Source organism: Plecotus auritus (assembly GCF_963455305.1).
Source record: "Plecotus auritus genome assembly, chromosome: 1".
Taxonomy (NCBI): domain Eukaryota; kingdom Metazoa; phylum Chordata; class Mammalia; order Chiroptera; family Vespertilionidae; genus Plecotus; species Plecotus auritus.
In genome coordinates, this window is record NC_137770.1 from 122,857,745 (window position 1) to 122,874,274 (window position 16,530).

General features: G+C 43.6%; 1 protein-coding gene across 2 annotated transcripts in view; it reads right to left on the bottom strand.

Moving 5' to 3' along the window:
• Nucleotides 1–16,530, bottom strand: part of THSD4 (thrombospondin type 1 domain containing 4) — a gene marked incomplete at both ends in the record, with an annotated part of 709,334 nt that overhangs the window by 270,604 nt on the left and 422,200 nt on the right. Inside the window, one exon of one of the 2 annotated variants that reach the window (XM_080656973.1) lies at nt 6,840–6,911. The exons of the other annotated variant lie outside the window; for it this stretch is intronic. Coding sequence (XP_080513099.1) covers nt 6,840–6,911 — 72 coding nt within the window. Of the gene's footprint in view, nt 1–6,839; nt 6,912–16,530 lie in introns of those variants that run through there. 2 annotated transcript variants of the gene reach the window in all.

Genomic DNA, 16,530 nt, shown 5'->3' on the forward strand with positions numbered 1-16,530 from the left:
ATATTCTATGTCCCATGTTCCAAATGTTTATATCAGCACTGTTTACAATAGAAATAAAAGCACCCTGGAAAGAACTCAACTATCAGCAGGAAAAAAGATGGCATGTTACATAGAAGAATACAATACTATGTAGCAGGAAAAAAACATAGCTACATGCATCATCATGCATAATTCAAAATCTAATGAATATTTATAGAACACAAAACCAAACACTTCATTCATTCATCCATTCATTCATTCACTTATTTATTTATTTTTTGGGAGAGAGAGACAGAGAAAGAGAGAGAGAAAGAGAGAAACATTGACTTGTTCCATTTATTTGTGTAATCATTGGTTGATTCTTGTATGTGCTCTGAATGGGGATTAAACCAACAAACTCGGCTGATCAGGATGGTGTTCTAACCAACTGAGCCAACCAGCCAGGGCTACATTATTTACAGATACATATATATGAGAAAAATTATTAAAACAAAAAGCAAGGAAATGACAACTGTAAAATTCAGGATGATGGTTCTCTTTGCGGGAGAGAAGTGAGGAGGATATACCTGGAGAATGGCACACAATATTGGGAATGCTTTATTTCTTTATTTGGGTGATGAGTTCATAGGTGTTTGTTTTATTATTCTGCTTCGTAACTTGCTTATATGTTACGTTTATTTTCCTATATATATTAAATATTACACATTTTTTAGAAATAAAAGAAAAGATAGTCAAAGACCATCCCTCCACAGAAGGGCTGGTTTTTTGACCAAGTTCAACAAACCTTCAAGAAATGGCTAATTTCTCTGTTACTTACACTGTTTCAAAGCACACTAAAAGATGAGAAACGTCTGAATTTATTTTACAAAGCTAACAAAACCCTAAAGTAGTACACAATAAAACAGAGCCATGAACCAACAGTACTTATAAAAATTCAAAATAAATATTCACAAATCAAATATAATAGCAGATTTGATGAGTAAATCACCATGATTAAGATAGTTAGTTCTGAGAATGCAAAGACAGTCCAACATTAAGAAATCTATTAATATAATTCACTATATAATTAGGTTAAAGGAGAAAACCATATGAGTATTTTGATGAAGTCAAACAATATTTGGTAAAATTCAACAATCATTCCTGGTAAAAACTTAGACGGGAACTTATAACTAGATAAAATTTATCTATTTGAAACATCTGGCAGGCATTACACATAGTGATGAAATATTAAAAGTTCTCCTATTTAAACTTGGAAAAAGACAAGAGCGTTCACTTTCACTGCTACAGTTCAACAATGTACACTGCAAGTCCTAGCAATCACAAGATAAGAGGTAGAAACAAGAGGCACCAGCTATCAAAAAAGAAACAAAACACATCTAGTCATATGACTTGAGACATCTTTATATTTTTAAATTATGAAAGTTGCAAGTCATAGGCATTATTTGCAAGTTGTAGGCATAATACACACATACTCGCATAAACATACACATATTCACATAACCTTATGCTTAAAAATGTGTAGACATGATTCTGGAAGGACAAATGCTAAATTGCTAACAATGGTTTCATCTGAGGCAGGAAGAAGGAGGGGGAGGAAGTGAAGGTAAAGAGAAACCTCTAACTTCTAATTCCGTGTTTCTTTATTGCTTGATTTGTTTTTACAACAACAGCTTTCATAATTAAAAAAATTAAAAATGTCAAAAGTCATATGGCTAGACGTGATTGACCCAAGGCGCAAACTCAGGTCCTGCTTTACCAAGTTAGTTCCACATAGTTGGTTTTTTATGTCAGACAGAAAGTGAAGAAAAGGGGGAGCCGCTAAGAGCTGTGCAAGAGGAATCAATCATTACAGGCATTCCATTGACCCTGCTCTTCTGTTTGCTACCAGTAACACTCCAGGGACCAATAAGGATGGCTAGCTTTTTATAGAGGCTATCACTGCTTACAAAGCAACTCTACGTTCATTATTTAATTTGATTTAATCCTTTAAAATAATTTCAAAAATCTATGACCAAGAAAATGGCCCACAGTGGTCATCTAAATGACATGCCATGAAAAGATAATCTTAAGAACATAAACATGGAATTTCTAGAAGCTTCAAAGGCACAGAGAAAAACTCCAACCCTTGGGATCCAGGCAACTTCTGCCACATCTCCTCACAATGCGTGCTCCCGTAATCTGAGCTAAGCATTGTTTCCAGAATATGCCGTGTTCTTATTTATGGGGCTCTATCGATCTTTTCCCTCTGCCTGGAATGTCCTTCCCCCGCCCCCACTCTTTTCTACTTAAAATGCCTATCCATTCACAGACCTGACTGCTCTCCTTAAAAAAGACCCACTTACGATGTTGGCCATTGGCTGGCCTCTGAGAACTTGGATTTTTTTTTTTTTTTTTGTGGGGGGGAGGTTCCCACCATTCCCAGAACTGACAAGAGTAGCTCACTGTGCCCACACTGGACAGACAATGCGATTTGTACTCAACTCCTGCTTCCCTTCTGGGAGTCCATAATGTTGGTACATGGCAGGTAGAGGGTGCCTCTTCGGCCAGCACCCAATAAAAACCCTAGGCGCTGAGTTTCTAACAAGCTTCCCTGGTTGGCAACATTTTGCGTGTTGTCACACCATCCCTAGGGAATCAAGTGTGTCCTGTGCCTTCACGGGAGAAAAGCCTTGGAAGCTGGTGCCTGGGCTCCCCCGCTCCACCCAGTGCACCTTTCTTTCCTCTGTTCACTTTGTTCTGTATCCTGTCGGTGGAATAGCTCAGAGCTGTGGGTGCAACCATGTGCTGGTTATCAAATCATTGAACCTGGGGGTTGTCCTGAGGACCCCAAACACACAACCCTTCAAGACTCAGTTCAATAGGCATGGTTTGTGGAATCTTTTTCACTTTCTTAGGCAGATTTTGTTGCTTCTTTGCATCTGCTCTTGCAGTTAGAAAGAGACTTTCTTATTGCATGACCACTGTTTGCACATATAAGCTCATCAAAGACAAAGACCTTACCTTTTCCCCTTGCTTTTTACAGCACCCAGGTGGCACACCATGGCAGCATCTGCAACAGCAATTGCAGTACTAGCCAATAAGGGCTGTCTGCTGTGGCACACCAAGGTCAGAGCTCTACACATATTATCACATTTATACCTTTCAACCACCCCTTAAAGTAGCTGCCATTATATTCATTATAAAGATGGGGAAAAACTCAGAGGGGTTACAAATAGGTGTTAAATGAATGACTTAGTCACCTAAAGAACATCATTTTAGCCCCTAGGAATGACTTTAATGAGCTGCACTTCAGTGTTCCAGCTACTAACTCATGTGCTCGCCACTTTAGCATGTGCTCTAAGCTTTTGATGAGGACAGTACCTATGAGAGTGAAATGTAAGTCTCTCACCTGCCCTCCACCCCAGCCACCCCCTCCCCATTCCTTGTATATCCTTCCAGAGAGAGGACAAACAAATATGTTAACTCATTTTACACAACAGTCCCATTTTATACACATTGTTCTGCAACTTGCTTTTCTTACCTAACAACGTATTATGGTGGTCATTTCATATCAGCACATAAGAACAACTTCATTCTTTTGACCATCTGCACACTGTTCCTTACCAAGGGACATTAGGGTAGCTGCAACAATCTAATTATGAAAAAAATGGCTCACAGAATATTTTGCACAGTCATAGTGGATCTATGATAATGTATTAGAAATGGGAAAAGCAGGGTCAAAGAGATGTTTATTATTTATTTATTGCTTTTTTAAAGGGTACAATATCTAATCCCAAAACATGATCATCACCACAAAAGAAATACCATACTCATTAGCAGCTAAGATTTTAAATTTTTTTTATCGATTTTGCCAAATTGCTTCATCAAAACTAAAATAAACATCTTTTTCATTAGCTTCTAGGTACTGTACTTATCTCACCACAATACATGGAATCCTACAGGTTTCTAGCTGCCTCTCCCTCCCCCTCCCCATCTATAACAATATTTTATTGATCTTATTGATTTCACCTGAGAAAGCAAGTTCAAGTTTAGGAAAGAAAATACCCCCTCCCAAATTTTGCTGCATCCTACAAAGAAGCTGGACCCTGCCATGCTTCCCACACTGAAAAACACACCAAAAAACCGGCTGACCTTTCAAGTCCTTTACATTCTTTTAGGGCAGTGGTCGGCAAACTCATTAATCAACAGAGCCAAATATCAACAGTACAACGACTGAAATTTCTTTTGAGAGCCAAATTTTTTAAACTTAAACTTCTTCTAATGCCACTTCTTCAAAATAGACTCGCCCAGGCCGTGGTATTTTGTGGAAGAGCCACACTCAAGGGGCCAAAGAGCCGCATGTGGCTCGCGAGCCGCAGTTTGCCGACCACGGCTTTAGGGGATATGTGTAGTCTGTACAGTGAACACCACTGCTATCCTAGTTTTGACAAGGACAAGGCTTCTAGTGTCCTCAGTGTTCTGCAAACAGACAGTGAAAGAAGGAATGGTCCTTTGTGTTTATCCTGAAACCCGGGCTTTGACACCATGCCAGGTTGTTCTGTCCTTGGATGTCAATCGTTAGTGCCAACAGTGCCAGCAACAGGATGCCAAATGAGGCTTGCTTTGAATTACACTCTCTCCTCCCACCACTGCCAGCCCCTGCTTATCGGGAAAGACCTCACACCCTAGAAAACTGACAGAGTCTGCTGAGGGCTTCCAGCCCCATGCTGAGAGCACAGCCAGCCAAGCACCGCTGGGGTGTAGGCTTTCTTCTCCTCTCTTCCTTCCCCTCGTGTGTTTTTATGAACATCCAAAGGGGAGATAATTAAAACCTGCAAGAAAGCCAGCTGGCAGAGAAAAAGGAAATCTTGGTGACTTGGGGGCGACGCCACATGATTATGGGTGAGTTTCCTAAGTAACACGGCAATAAAAAACAGCCTCTTATAAATAAACGCCACATTCTTCAAAGTTCCATATAAGCGACATTCTTTTTAAGGAGGGAGGAGGTGCTATTCATGTTCCTCCCTCATCATTTTATTTCCAACAAGGGGAAGGAATCGCACTAATTGTACAATTTCCTAGGAGCATGGTGGTTATAAAGCCAAAACTTTGCAGTGTGTGCACTGCACCACACACACACAGGGAAGAAAAACAAGGAGGAAAAGAGGGAAAGGCACACAGGGGTCCTTACTTAGCACAGCAGAGGAGAACAAAGGGGCAGAAGAGCAGGCATCTCATCACTTATGATTGGGTTTCTGGCTACTAGGTGCACACACACTTTAATTCTGCCTTCCTCTCCCAAGTGCTGAGTGCCGTCTGAACAGCATCAAGGTTTGGATGAGCCTGTGCAATCCCCTTTCATTCTTCATCTGCTTTGCTGATTGTAATGTGAAACAGAGCTGCTTTCGCCTCTCTGCATGTGACACAAGGCTGGAGGCACACACATTCCAGAGTGGCCTTCCCCAAAAGCCAGCTGTGTTCAGGTAACTGAAGCCTGCCCTTGGCCCTGTTGTTAATAAGAGTAATTGGCACGCAACTGAGGGCTGCTGGAGCGCTGTGATTTGCTCTGTACGGGGGTGTCCCCTGACCACATGCACATGCAGCGGCGATAGAAATATTTTCCATATGAGCTCTCCTCTCACATGCCGAAGTGCTCTAGGCTGTTAGGCTGGCCCATTTGTCATTTACTCTGCACAATGAAAAATCAATAGGGAAGTTGTGAACTTCAACTACAACTAGAGGGCAATGGTTTGCTTTCAGCTTCCAGCATCACTAGCCCATTCAGTTCCTTCCATTCCCATTCAAGACCCCGATTCCCCCACAGGCCCTGAAAATATCTGCAGAGCAAAAGACAGGGTAAGTAATAGGCTAAAAGCCTAGAATAAGTGACACTTTTCTGCACGCCTTGAGCCACAGATCTATTTGAACAGAGTAACAGGCCGGCTGAAATCACAGCAGCCTTGCAGTGGGTTGGGGAGCTCTCTCCCTCTGTTTAGAAGAGGGGACGTACTTACTTTAAGCTTGCAGAGCCTTCTCCATCCTGACAATGCCAACAAAAGACAAAGTTGCAAAGTGGCTCCATGGCCTTTTTAGGAGACACACTTGCACTTGGCATTTCAAAGAGCAAGATGGAAAGGCTGTCCTTTCATTACTCAGGCCTCTGACTTTCCATCAGCGTAAGGAGTGTAAGAAGTAGACCTGGTAAATTTGTTGCAGGCGAGGGTGGATACATCCACGTGCTTCCCTCTCTGGCCGATAGGTAATACCTTCCAATCTCTGCCCGCATCAAAAACTGGCACCTATAGGCATCAATGATGTTCAGAACTATTTGCAGCAAACATATAAGCTGAACCAATATGAACAAAGCATCCTCACGGGACTTCAACATTCCTCCTTCTATGGTAGATCTGGACACACTCCTTACCCTGATATGTATCATATTCCTTCTTCAAACTTGTGACAGAAAGTTAAGCACAGATTTTCCCAAGTGTATCAAAGCATACAAGGAGAAAAAGTAATGCAAAAGCAATTTCTCTAGCATGCATAACAGTGCCTTGGGCGGGAACCTGACCTGCACGTTTTCTTCCTTCTGCAGCGGCAGGAGAAGCGTGCACCTCCAGGCCTCTGTCATCAAGGCCATGCCATCACCCCAGGGTGGCAACTGTACCACCTCAGAATGAGATTTTAGAAATTATGGGGCTCTTCAAGAAGAAAACAAGTCTGCTTATAAGAAATGGCAGGAAAGCCTAAGACAGCAGTATAAAAAGCATTACTCTTTGCATACCATAAACGCCCATTCCCTGATTCCTGTTGATAGATAGAAAAGGAAATATAATGCTGACAAAAATACAACTTCTGACAAGATATTTTATTTGGCTTACCTCTCCCCCAGGTCTTGCTAACACTGCTGTTTGAACGTGGAGCAATGTTAATATCAGGTAGCTGACAAACATTATTACCCCAAGTTAGAACTACCCTAGAGGAGAGCTCCGTCTGCCAAGTGCTAACAGCTAGCAGATGCACTTGTGTCCCGGGATTCCAGCCCTGGAGTTCCGCTAGGCACCGTGCTGTTCCCTCTGCTCTCCCTCACTGTACTACCCGGAGCTCCCAGCTCAGCCTCTGCTTGGGAGAAAACTGGTAAGCTGATCTCTTCATGTAATAACTTCTCCCGGATGGGGGAGGGGACAGGGCCAGCTGGGAGCTGGGGGCTGCCTTTAACAGAAAGCAGAAAGGGGAGGGACAGAAATGATCAATGTGGAGTTCTGCATCTGGTCTCATTCATGAAAAGGCTCCAAGGTAAGCACTCCACATGCAGGGGGCCACCCCTGCTTAGTCAGCTGAGGCAGGCAGGAGGCGGTGAGCTGCTGCTGCAGAATGAGCTGCAGGCTGGGAGCTGGGAGCTGGGAGACCTGGGCCTTCCTAGCCCAGCATCCATTGCCCACGAGTTGTGTGTGCCTGGACAAGTTGCTCACCCTGTGTAGGCATCAGCTGGTTTTTTCACTGATATAATCAAGGGTTGTGTGGATGACTTTTGAGTTCCCTTTAAATTCTGGCTTCATGGATGGCTACAGAAATCTAGGCAGGCAAAGGCTGCATTATCAAGGACAGCCTCAAAGAGAAAAAGTCACAAGGATGCCGTGTGTGTATGCACTGACCATATGGACATGATGGATGGGAACTGGGGAAGCCACTAGATTCCCCTCTTGCTGCCTCCTTGGGTCACCTAAAGAAGAGCTAGAGGAATTATAGCAGACAGGAAGGTGGGAACAAGTGGAGCCCAGGTATTAAACAGTACTGGCAGAACACACTGAGAACCCTCTGGGTAAAGTCAGGTGAACCAGGCTGGGACTTGGGGCATAGGCAGCATGGGAGCAAACTGTGGAGCAGGTGTTGCTAAAGCCACTTGAGGCACACCTTAGCGGCCAGCTCTTACTGTGAAATATTGGGCTCAAGGTGTAAAAAAGGTTGAGAAGCCATCAGATAGTGAAGCATAGTAACCTCCATCTTGTATAAAAAAAAAACTGCTGTTTGAAACTCTCTGCTATTGTTAGATAGTCCCTAGTCTTGTAAACTCTGTCATTATAAACTCTGTCACTTTAAGACAGTCTGTTATTCTGTAAAATGACTTTGTTTTTAGTTCAAATAATAGAAAAAGATAAACGTAACTGTCTGACCTTGCAAGCTAGCCATCCAATGTAATAGACTAAAATAGACTAGTACTGATTATAATTATGGCAAGTACAAACTCATTATGTATTCAAGGTTACAACTGTCTGTAACAATAACTCACACAGAGCCCTTTGTAATATCTGCAAACAAAGAGGCTCAAAAAGTATAAATATGAGACATTTCTTCTATGTCGGGGCTCAGAGATTTGGAAAAGACACCTCGCTCTGGGCCGTGCCCAATAAATGACTCCTAATTAATTGGCTCAATAAGGCATCTTGTATCTCATTTGATGATTTACAATACAACAATAGTAGATGCTACTTAAAATGGGTACAGGGAGCCATTCTGAGGCTGTTGGTGGCCACAGAGGCCAGGATGACTGCACAGTGCCGTGGAAACAGCCTGGCGCCCTGGAACCCAGCAGACCCCTTCAAACTCCAGCTCTGCTACAGACTCCCTGTGAGTCTGTGGGTGACCACTTAACGCAGTGATTCCCAGCTGTGAAGTGTGGAAATGCCATCTGATGGTTATGATGATCATCAATTAAGTCAACTAGGCACAAGCCCTGGCATTGTTCCTGATACACAGTAAGTGCTAAATATGCTGGCTTCCTCTTTGATCTAAATAATTATTAACACCCAGTCCCAGAGAGTAAATTAATAAACACTTGAAAAGCTTCAGGTTGTGAGCATTTTCCTGCATTAATGGGGAAACTTTAAACCAAACTATCACTTGTTGCCATCTCAGGGTGTTTATTTTCACCAGTCACATGCCAATTTAGTAGTGAGGAGTCATTTGGGTGAGCTGGGTAGAGGGACTTACTATCCCTTTCTCCAGAAGGTACGGTAAAGATATCTCCAGTTAGAGGAAAGGAAGGAAAATTCATCATTATTATTATTGTCTGTTCTACTTGGTGACTGAAGGGGCACTGTCTTCTATGCAGTAACTTTACCACAAATGCAGGATTGTCTGAGAAAGTCCAAGTTCTTGAAAGTCCAGGGGTCTTGTGTAGTCCAGGGGCTAAGGAGCTTCCTGTAAAGGGCCAGATAGTACATACTTTGTTTGTAGACTATATGGTTTCTGTGGCAACTACTCAACTCTGCTGCTGCCACTGCACAAATGCAGCCCCCGGCAAATGCAGGAAGGACCAGGCTGTGTTTCAATAAAACTTTACTTACAGAAACAGGCAGCAGGCCAGTCTTGGCCACAGTTCGTCAGTCCCTGGTCTAGACACTTCCCAATCACCCTTCCACTCACTGCAAGCTGACTTTTGACCTCTACTCCACTACAAGGACCCCAGAAATGTTACCAGTGGCTCCTGTGTCACGAAATAAACACAAAGGATGATTTCTCAGAACTTATCTTATTTGAGTTCTTTACCAAATTGACCAGTAATTTTTCATATTGTGATGAAATACACAACATAAAATTTACCATTTTTACTATTTTTAAATGTACAATTCAGTGGCATTAAGTATATTCACAATGTTGTGTAACCATTGCCAAAACTTTTTCATCATCCCAAACAGAAACTCTATATTCATTAAATAACTCCCCAGGCCTCCTCCCCCAAATCCTGATAACCTCTATTCAACTTTCTGTTTCCATGAATTTGTCTGTTCTTGGTTTCTCATATAAATGGAACCATAGAGTATTTGTCCTTTTATGCTGGGCTCACTGCACTGAGCATAATGTTTTCAAGGTTCACCCACGTGAATGTATCAGAGCTTCAATCCTTCTGAAGGCTGAGTAATGTTCCACTGTGTGTATGTACCACATTGTTTATCCATTCCCCTGTTGATGGACGCTTGGATTGTTTCCATCTTTTGGCCATCCTATATAATAAAAAGGTAATATGCAAATTGACCCTCACACCCTCACAAGATGGCTACCTATGACCAGGCCAGCAGGGGGGTTAGTGAGGGACGACCAAATGACTGAACAGCAGGCTGTGTGGGGTGATCAGGCTGGGAGGGTGGTTAGTGAGGGACGACCAAATGACTGAACAGCAGGCTGCTTGGGGTGACCAGGTCAGCAGGGGGGGCAGTTGGGGGCGACTAGGCCAGCAAGGGGGGCAGTTGGGGGTAATTAGGCTGGCAGGGAGGGAAGTGAGGGGAGACTAGGCCAGGCAGGGGGGCAGTTGGGGGTGACCAGGCCGGCAGGGGGACAGTTGGGGGTAATTAGGCTGGCAGGGAGGGAAGTGAGGGGAGACTAGGCCGGCAGAGGGGAGCAGTTGGGGGCAACCAGGCCAGCAGGGGGCGGCAGTTAAGAGAGACCAGGCTGGCAGGGAGAGGGCAGTTGGGGGCGACCTGGCTGGCAGTGGGGGGTAGTTAGGGGCAACCAGGCAGGCAGGGGGGGTTTAGGGGTGACCAGGCAGGCAGGCAGGTGAGTGATTAGGAGCCAGTGGTCCAGGATTGTGAGAGGGATGTCTGACTGCCAGTAGTCGGACATCCCCCATGGGGTCCCGGATTGGAGAGGGTTCAGGCTGGGGTGAGGGGACCCCCCCCCCCCGCCACCCTGTGCATGAATTTCGTGCACCAGGCCTCTAGTTGTTAATAATGCTGCTATGAACTTGAGTGTACACATATCTGTTTGAATCACTGCCTTCAGTTCTTCTGGGTATATATGAGGAGTGGATTTGCTGAATTATATAGTAACTCTGTGTTTAACTTTTTGAGGAGCCACCAAACTGTATTCTATAGTAGCAGACCTGGTTATAAACCACCAGCAAGGCTGAAAGTTTCCAATTTCTCCACATCCTTGCTAGCACTTATTTTCCAGTTTTTATAATACTTACCTTAAGGGGAGCCTTGCTCAGTGATTACAGTGTTGGCCCATGCACCAAAGGGTCGTGGGTTTGATTTCAATGGGAAAAATATCCTTGGGTGAGGATTAACAAATGATGATAATGATGATGATAATAATAATAATAACAGTTATCGGAAGGGGTGTGAAGTGCATACCCTTCTTTATGAGCCACTTTTAGCTTCCAGAGCACTCTCTAGTTTTCCTTTGCCTTCAACTTGCTAGCATTCTTTGAGCACTATGAGCCCAGCATTATCCTAAGAACTTTGCAGACAGAGTCTCATGTAATCCTGACAAAAGTCTTGTTTGATTAAATAACTTGCCCTATTTCACACACAGGGTAGATGGCAAAGCCAGTGTGCTGGCCCTGGCAGCCTGCCTCTAGAACTCAGCCTCTGTCACCACTTCTCTGGACAAGCTCTGGTCTCCTTGACACCTCCTGGCCTAGCCTCTGAACGCCTGTGCTCTTGGACCTCTCTCTATGCTATCCATTCACCTTGCGCCATCTTATTTCACTGTCCTCAACCACCCTTTAAATGTCAGACTCTCCACAATCATCTAGATCCAGCTCTCCCTCCTGACCTGTAGGCTTACATATCAGTTGCCTAATGGATACTTGGGTTTTTCAAATGTACTCCAAACTGAATTGGTCTAAAACAGAATTAATGCTTCTCCCAAACCTGTTCTTCCTCCTATTTTCTCCATCTCAGTGAATGGCATCATTACCAATCTAATTCCTAGAGGTTGGAAACTGGATGTTGTCCTGAGTCTTCCTATCCCCCACTTCCTTATCCAAAACATCACCAGGTCTGACTGAGTTTCCTTCTGAAGACCTTTCCAGTCTGTCTGCTGCCTCAGATTCCTTCTGCCTCATTCCCATCGGCCTCCACTTTCTCTTCCTGAGTTTTGTAGCAGAACCTTTTTCTGGCCTTTTCTACTCCCAATCTCTTTTCCCCCCACAACCACTGGGATTATTCCACAATGTCAATCTTCCATGTCACTCCTCTGACTCTTTTTTTTTTTTTTTTTAAATATATTTTATTGGTTTTTTACAGAGAGGAAGGGAGAGGGACAGAGAGCTAGAAACATCAATGAGAGAGAAACATCGATCAGCTGCCTCCTGCACACCCCCCACTGGGGATGTGCCCACAACCAAGGTACATGCCCTTGACCGGAATCGAACCCGGGACCCCTCAGTCCGCAGGCCGACGCTCTATCCACTGAGCCAAACCGGTTTCGGCTCTTTTAAAAACTTTTTATTTCAAAATGATCTTATGTTATAGAATAGCTGTAACAACAGCAGTGTGTCACAGTGTATTTTCACCCACTTCCTCCCAATGTTGGCATCTTATATAGTTATGGTACATTTGTGAAAACTAAGATGTTAACATTAGTACAATTGTATTAATTAAAATGAAGACTTTCTTCATATTTTCCAGTTTTTCTCCAAATATCTTTTTTTCTGTACCAGGACTTAACCCAGGAGACCACATTGCATTTAATCAACACCTCTCCTTAGTCTCAGTAACAGTTGCTGAACCTTTCTCTGTTTTTCATGACCTTGACACTTGAAGAGTATGGGTGAGGAATGTTGTAGAATATCTCTCAAGTTGGGTTTATATGATGTTTTCACGTGATAAGACTGAGGTTATGGATTTGGGGAAAGAATATCATAGAGGCACAGTGCCCATCTCATCACATTTGTCAGGATACTCTACTAAGTGGTGCCTGCCAGGTTTGTCCACTGTAAAGTTATTATTTTTCCTTTTCCATATCCTACTCATTAGAAATGAGTCCTTAAGTCCAGTGGAATTAAGCTCCACTTCCAGGAGGGGGAATATCAAAGAATATTTGGACATACATTAAAATCATCACAATCTATCTAATAATAGAGGAATATGCAAATTGTCCGGGACACCATCACAATAACAGTAATGAACAGCAGGCTGCCTGGGGTGACAAGGCTGGCAGGGAGGTTAGTGAGGAACGACCAAACGACTCAACAGCAGGCTGTGTGGGGTGACCTGGCTGGCAGGGGGGGCAGCAGGGGTGGCCAGGCCAGTGGGGGGACAGCTAGGGGTGACCAGGCTGGCAGCGGGGGCAGTTAGGGGTGATCAGGCTGGCAGGCAGAGGCGGTTAGGGGTGATCAGGCTGGCAGGGGGCAGTTAGGAGCCAGTAGTCCCAGATTGTGAGAGGGATGTCCGACTGCTGGTTTAGGGGTCCCGGATTGGAGAGGGTGCAGGCTGGACTGAGGGGACCCTCCCCCCCTTGCACGAATTTCATGCATCGGGCCTCTAGTAATTAATACATAGTTTGGTGGAGATACTTTGAGGCTATGCAAATATCCTGTTTCTCAACGTTTCGGCCACTAATTTGAATATTCATCAGTAGATCATGCCTTCAGCAACCATTACTGCAGTGGTCTACATGGTGATTTTCCACTTGCATCACACCTTCTACATCTACTAACCAGAATTCATCAATATGGAAGATTTGTCTCTCCTCCCCCAATTATTTATTAATTCAATCATTTATTTATTCTTCCTTGCTTCTTAAAATCTTTTGATGATTCTCCTGGGATGACGTCCAAACTCCTTAATATGACACTTGCAGGGCTGTTTGCAATTTGGTGTCTTCCCACCCCTCAGTCTCCTCCCCTCTCTTCTGTACACTCCACTCTCCAGACATTTTGAGCCACAAGAAATTATCCCCGAGTGCCATGCGTTCTTGGGCGCCATGCCTTCCTTCATGCTATTCCCTTTTGCTAGAATGTCATTTCCTCATCCTCATTGGGTTAGCTCCTTACTCTTTGTATTTTTGGAAACTCAGCTGAAATTATTTATAAATGCCAAATATTGAAAACCACCTAAATACTCATCGATAAAGAATAAATGAGTGCTTTGTGACATCCATAAAATAGGATAATCTGCAGTAAAATAAATAAACAAGTAAATAAAATAAAATAAGAAATTGAGTTTGCTTCCTAAGTAATGATGTGAAACATCTATTACTAAGTGAAAAAGTAGAATGCACAACAATGTGATTATTGCCTTGTTGTTTGCATGTATGTGTGTAGAACTGCTTGTGGGTGAAAGTGTATAATTGCTTGTGTGCCTGGAAACTGCCAGTGGAAGAATACACTGGAGGCTACCTATCAAACACATCTAGGGAGGGGCACTCAGTGGCTTCAGGGCAGAAATGGGAGAGAAACATTACTATCTCATCTTGTAGTCATATGTGGCTACCTGGAATATGGCTATTCCAAGTTGCTGTTCGTTATAATGTAAAATACACTTTGTATCAATTCAAAGACTTGGTACAAAAAGGAATGTAAAGTATCTCAATAAATTTTTATGCTGATTAGATGTTGTATTGATTTTATATATGTGGGTTAAATAAAATATAGTGCTAATAGCAATGTCAGCCCTAGCCAGTTTGGCTCAGTGGATAGAGTATCGGCCTGTGGACCAAAGGGTCCCAGGTTCAATTCCAGTCAAGGGTATGTACCTTGGTTGCAGGCTCCTCTCTGGCCCAGCCCTGGAGGCAACCAATCGATGTGCTTCTCTCACATGGATGTTTCTCTCTGTCTTTCCCTCTCTTTCACTCTCCATAAAAATCAATGGAAAAATATCCTTGGGAGAGGATTAATAAGAAAAAAATATAGCAATTTCACTTCTTTTGCTTTACTTTTAAAAATATGGCTAAAAAATCTGAAATCACATCACATTTGAAATCACATCATATTCCTATTGCACAGCACTTCTATTACCCTTTTCATACTTACTGAATGAATTGTCACACATGCGAATGTACCACTATTCAAAAAGTAAAAATGAAACAACAGTAACAGTAACAGTAACAGTTAATAATAGAAATAAATATGCACACAAGCCCCCCCCCCCCCACACACACACACCTTTTCTGGGAGCTGTGCCTTGCCAGCTCCCCACCAAGCTGAAGGCAGAGCCCTCACCTTTGTCACCCCCATTCTCTGATTACCTCCATTGCAATAGTTATCAGGCTGTATTATAATGGTTAACTCATGCATCAATGTCCATCAGTGGCGAGAGAGGTCTTGAGGACAGAGATGTATCGTTCTGTGTTCCCAGGTTGCTGTTGAGAGACAGCTTTGCTCAATGTGTGCTGAATATGGGAATGCATGCAAGGGAGGGTTGTATAGAAACTCTTGTCTGCTTGTGACTGGAGAAGAGGTCTTCTGATGGTGCAGTTTAGATAACCATGAAAGTAAATATGAAAAGGAGGCATTCTTAGAAGGTATATCCCTCAAGGAGATGCAAATAATTTTCTATCTAACTTTTGGGTGACCTTACTGGGGAAAATGTGAGTGGGAGAAAACAAATGGTTTCCTATGACCACATATTTCATGTAAAATATAATCATGTACTTCTGTCTTAAGGACAAAGCAGAGTGAACCCACAGCAGACAGCACCTCTAATGCTATTTTATTTCCCACAAATAACGTTGTCCCTTTGAGAGAGAAGACACAGGCTTCCCCACAGTGGTATAGATTGTAGGGCTAAACTGTTCAAACTATGTTTATTTCTTTAAATATGCTACATTGTAGGAAAAGGTGGGAAAAGTCTCCATCAAGCACTTGGCTGTGGGTCTGGGATCAGAAGCAGGTGTTAGTGATTAACTCTCCCTTTGTGTGGACCAAGGAGCCATTAAATAGCCGAGGAAGTGGGAATGCGGAAACCAAAGCGGAGTTCTCAGCTTCCTTCCCCTTAAACACAAGGAAAATCATGAGAACCTATAGCACAGAGAGTCACCATGTCCTTGAAAGGGCACAGAGCTGGCTGCGTGTGCAGCTGTCAGCAGCAGGGCAGCTGTGAAAGGGTGCTGTGCTTCTTGGCTGGGCTTTGAAGTAGAGCCAGGAGCAGGGCCAGAGAAACCCCCAGCAGACTCACCACGGAATCAATTCAGAGACGGCACCAGGACCGTTCTCAGGCTGGCCATATTCTTTATTTCAAGCATTTAAGGCAGAGGTTCTCAAATTGTGGTCCCTGGATCAGTAGCGTCAGCATCACCAGGGAACTTGTTGGAGATGCAAATACGTGGGCCTCACCCCAGACCTACTGAGTCAGAAACTCTGGGGTGGGACCCACTGAAGCTTGAGAACCCCAGCCCTCTGAGGAACAGATCTCTGTCTGGTAACCCTTTATTCAAATTGGATAAGTCGATGCCGAAACCGGTTTGGCTCAGTGGCTAGAGCGTCAGCCTGCGGACTGAAAGGTCCCAGGTTCGATTCCGGTCAAGGGCATGTACCTTGGTTGCGGGCACAACCCCAGTAGGAGGTGTGTAGGAGGCAGCTGATCGATGTTTCTCTCTCATCGATGTTTCTAACTCTCTATCCCTCTCCCTTCCTCTCTGTAAAAAATCAATAAAATATATTAAAAAAAAAAATTGGATAAGTCGAGATATTATTTTATAAAACGTATTTTCTTGGAAAATGTGACTGTCAGACACCAAAACATAGCATAAAGCTATAGTAATTAAAACACTGGCGCCCTAGCCAGTTTGGCTCAGTGGATAGAGCATTGGCCTGCGGACCAAAGGGTCCTGGGTTCAATTACGGTA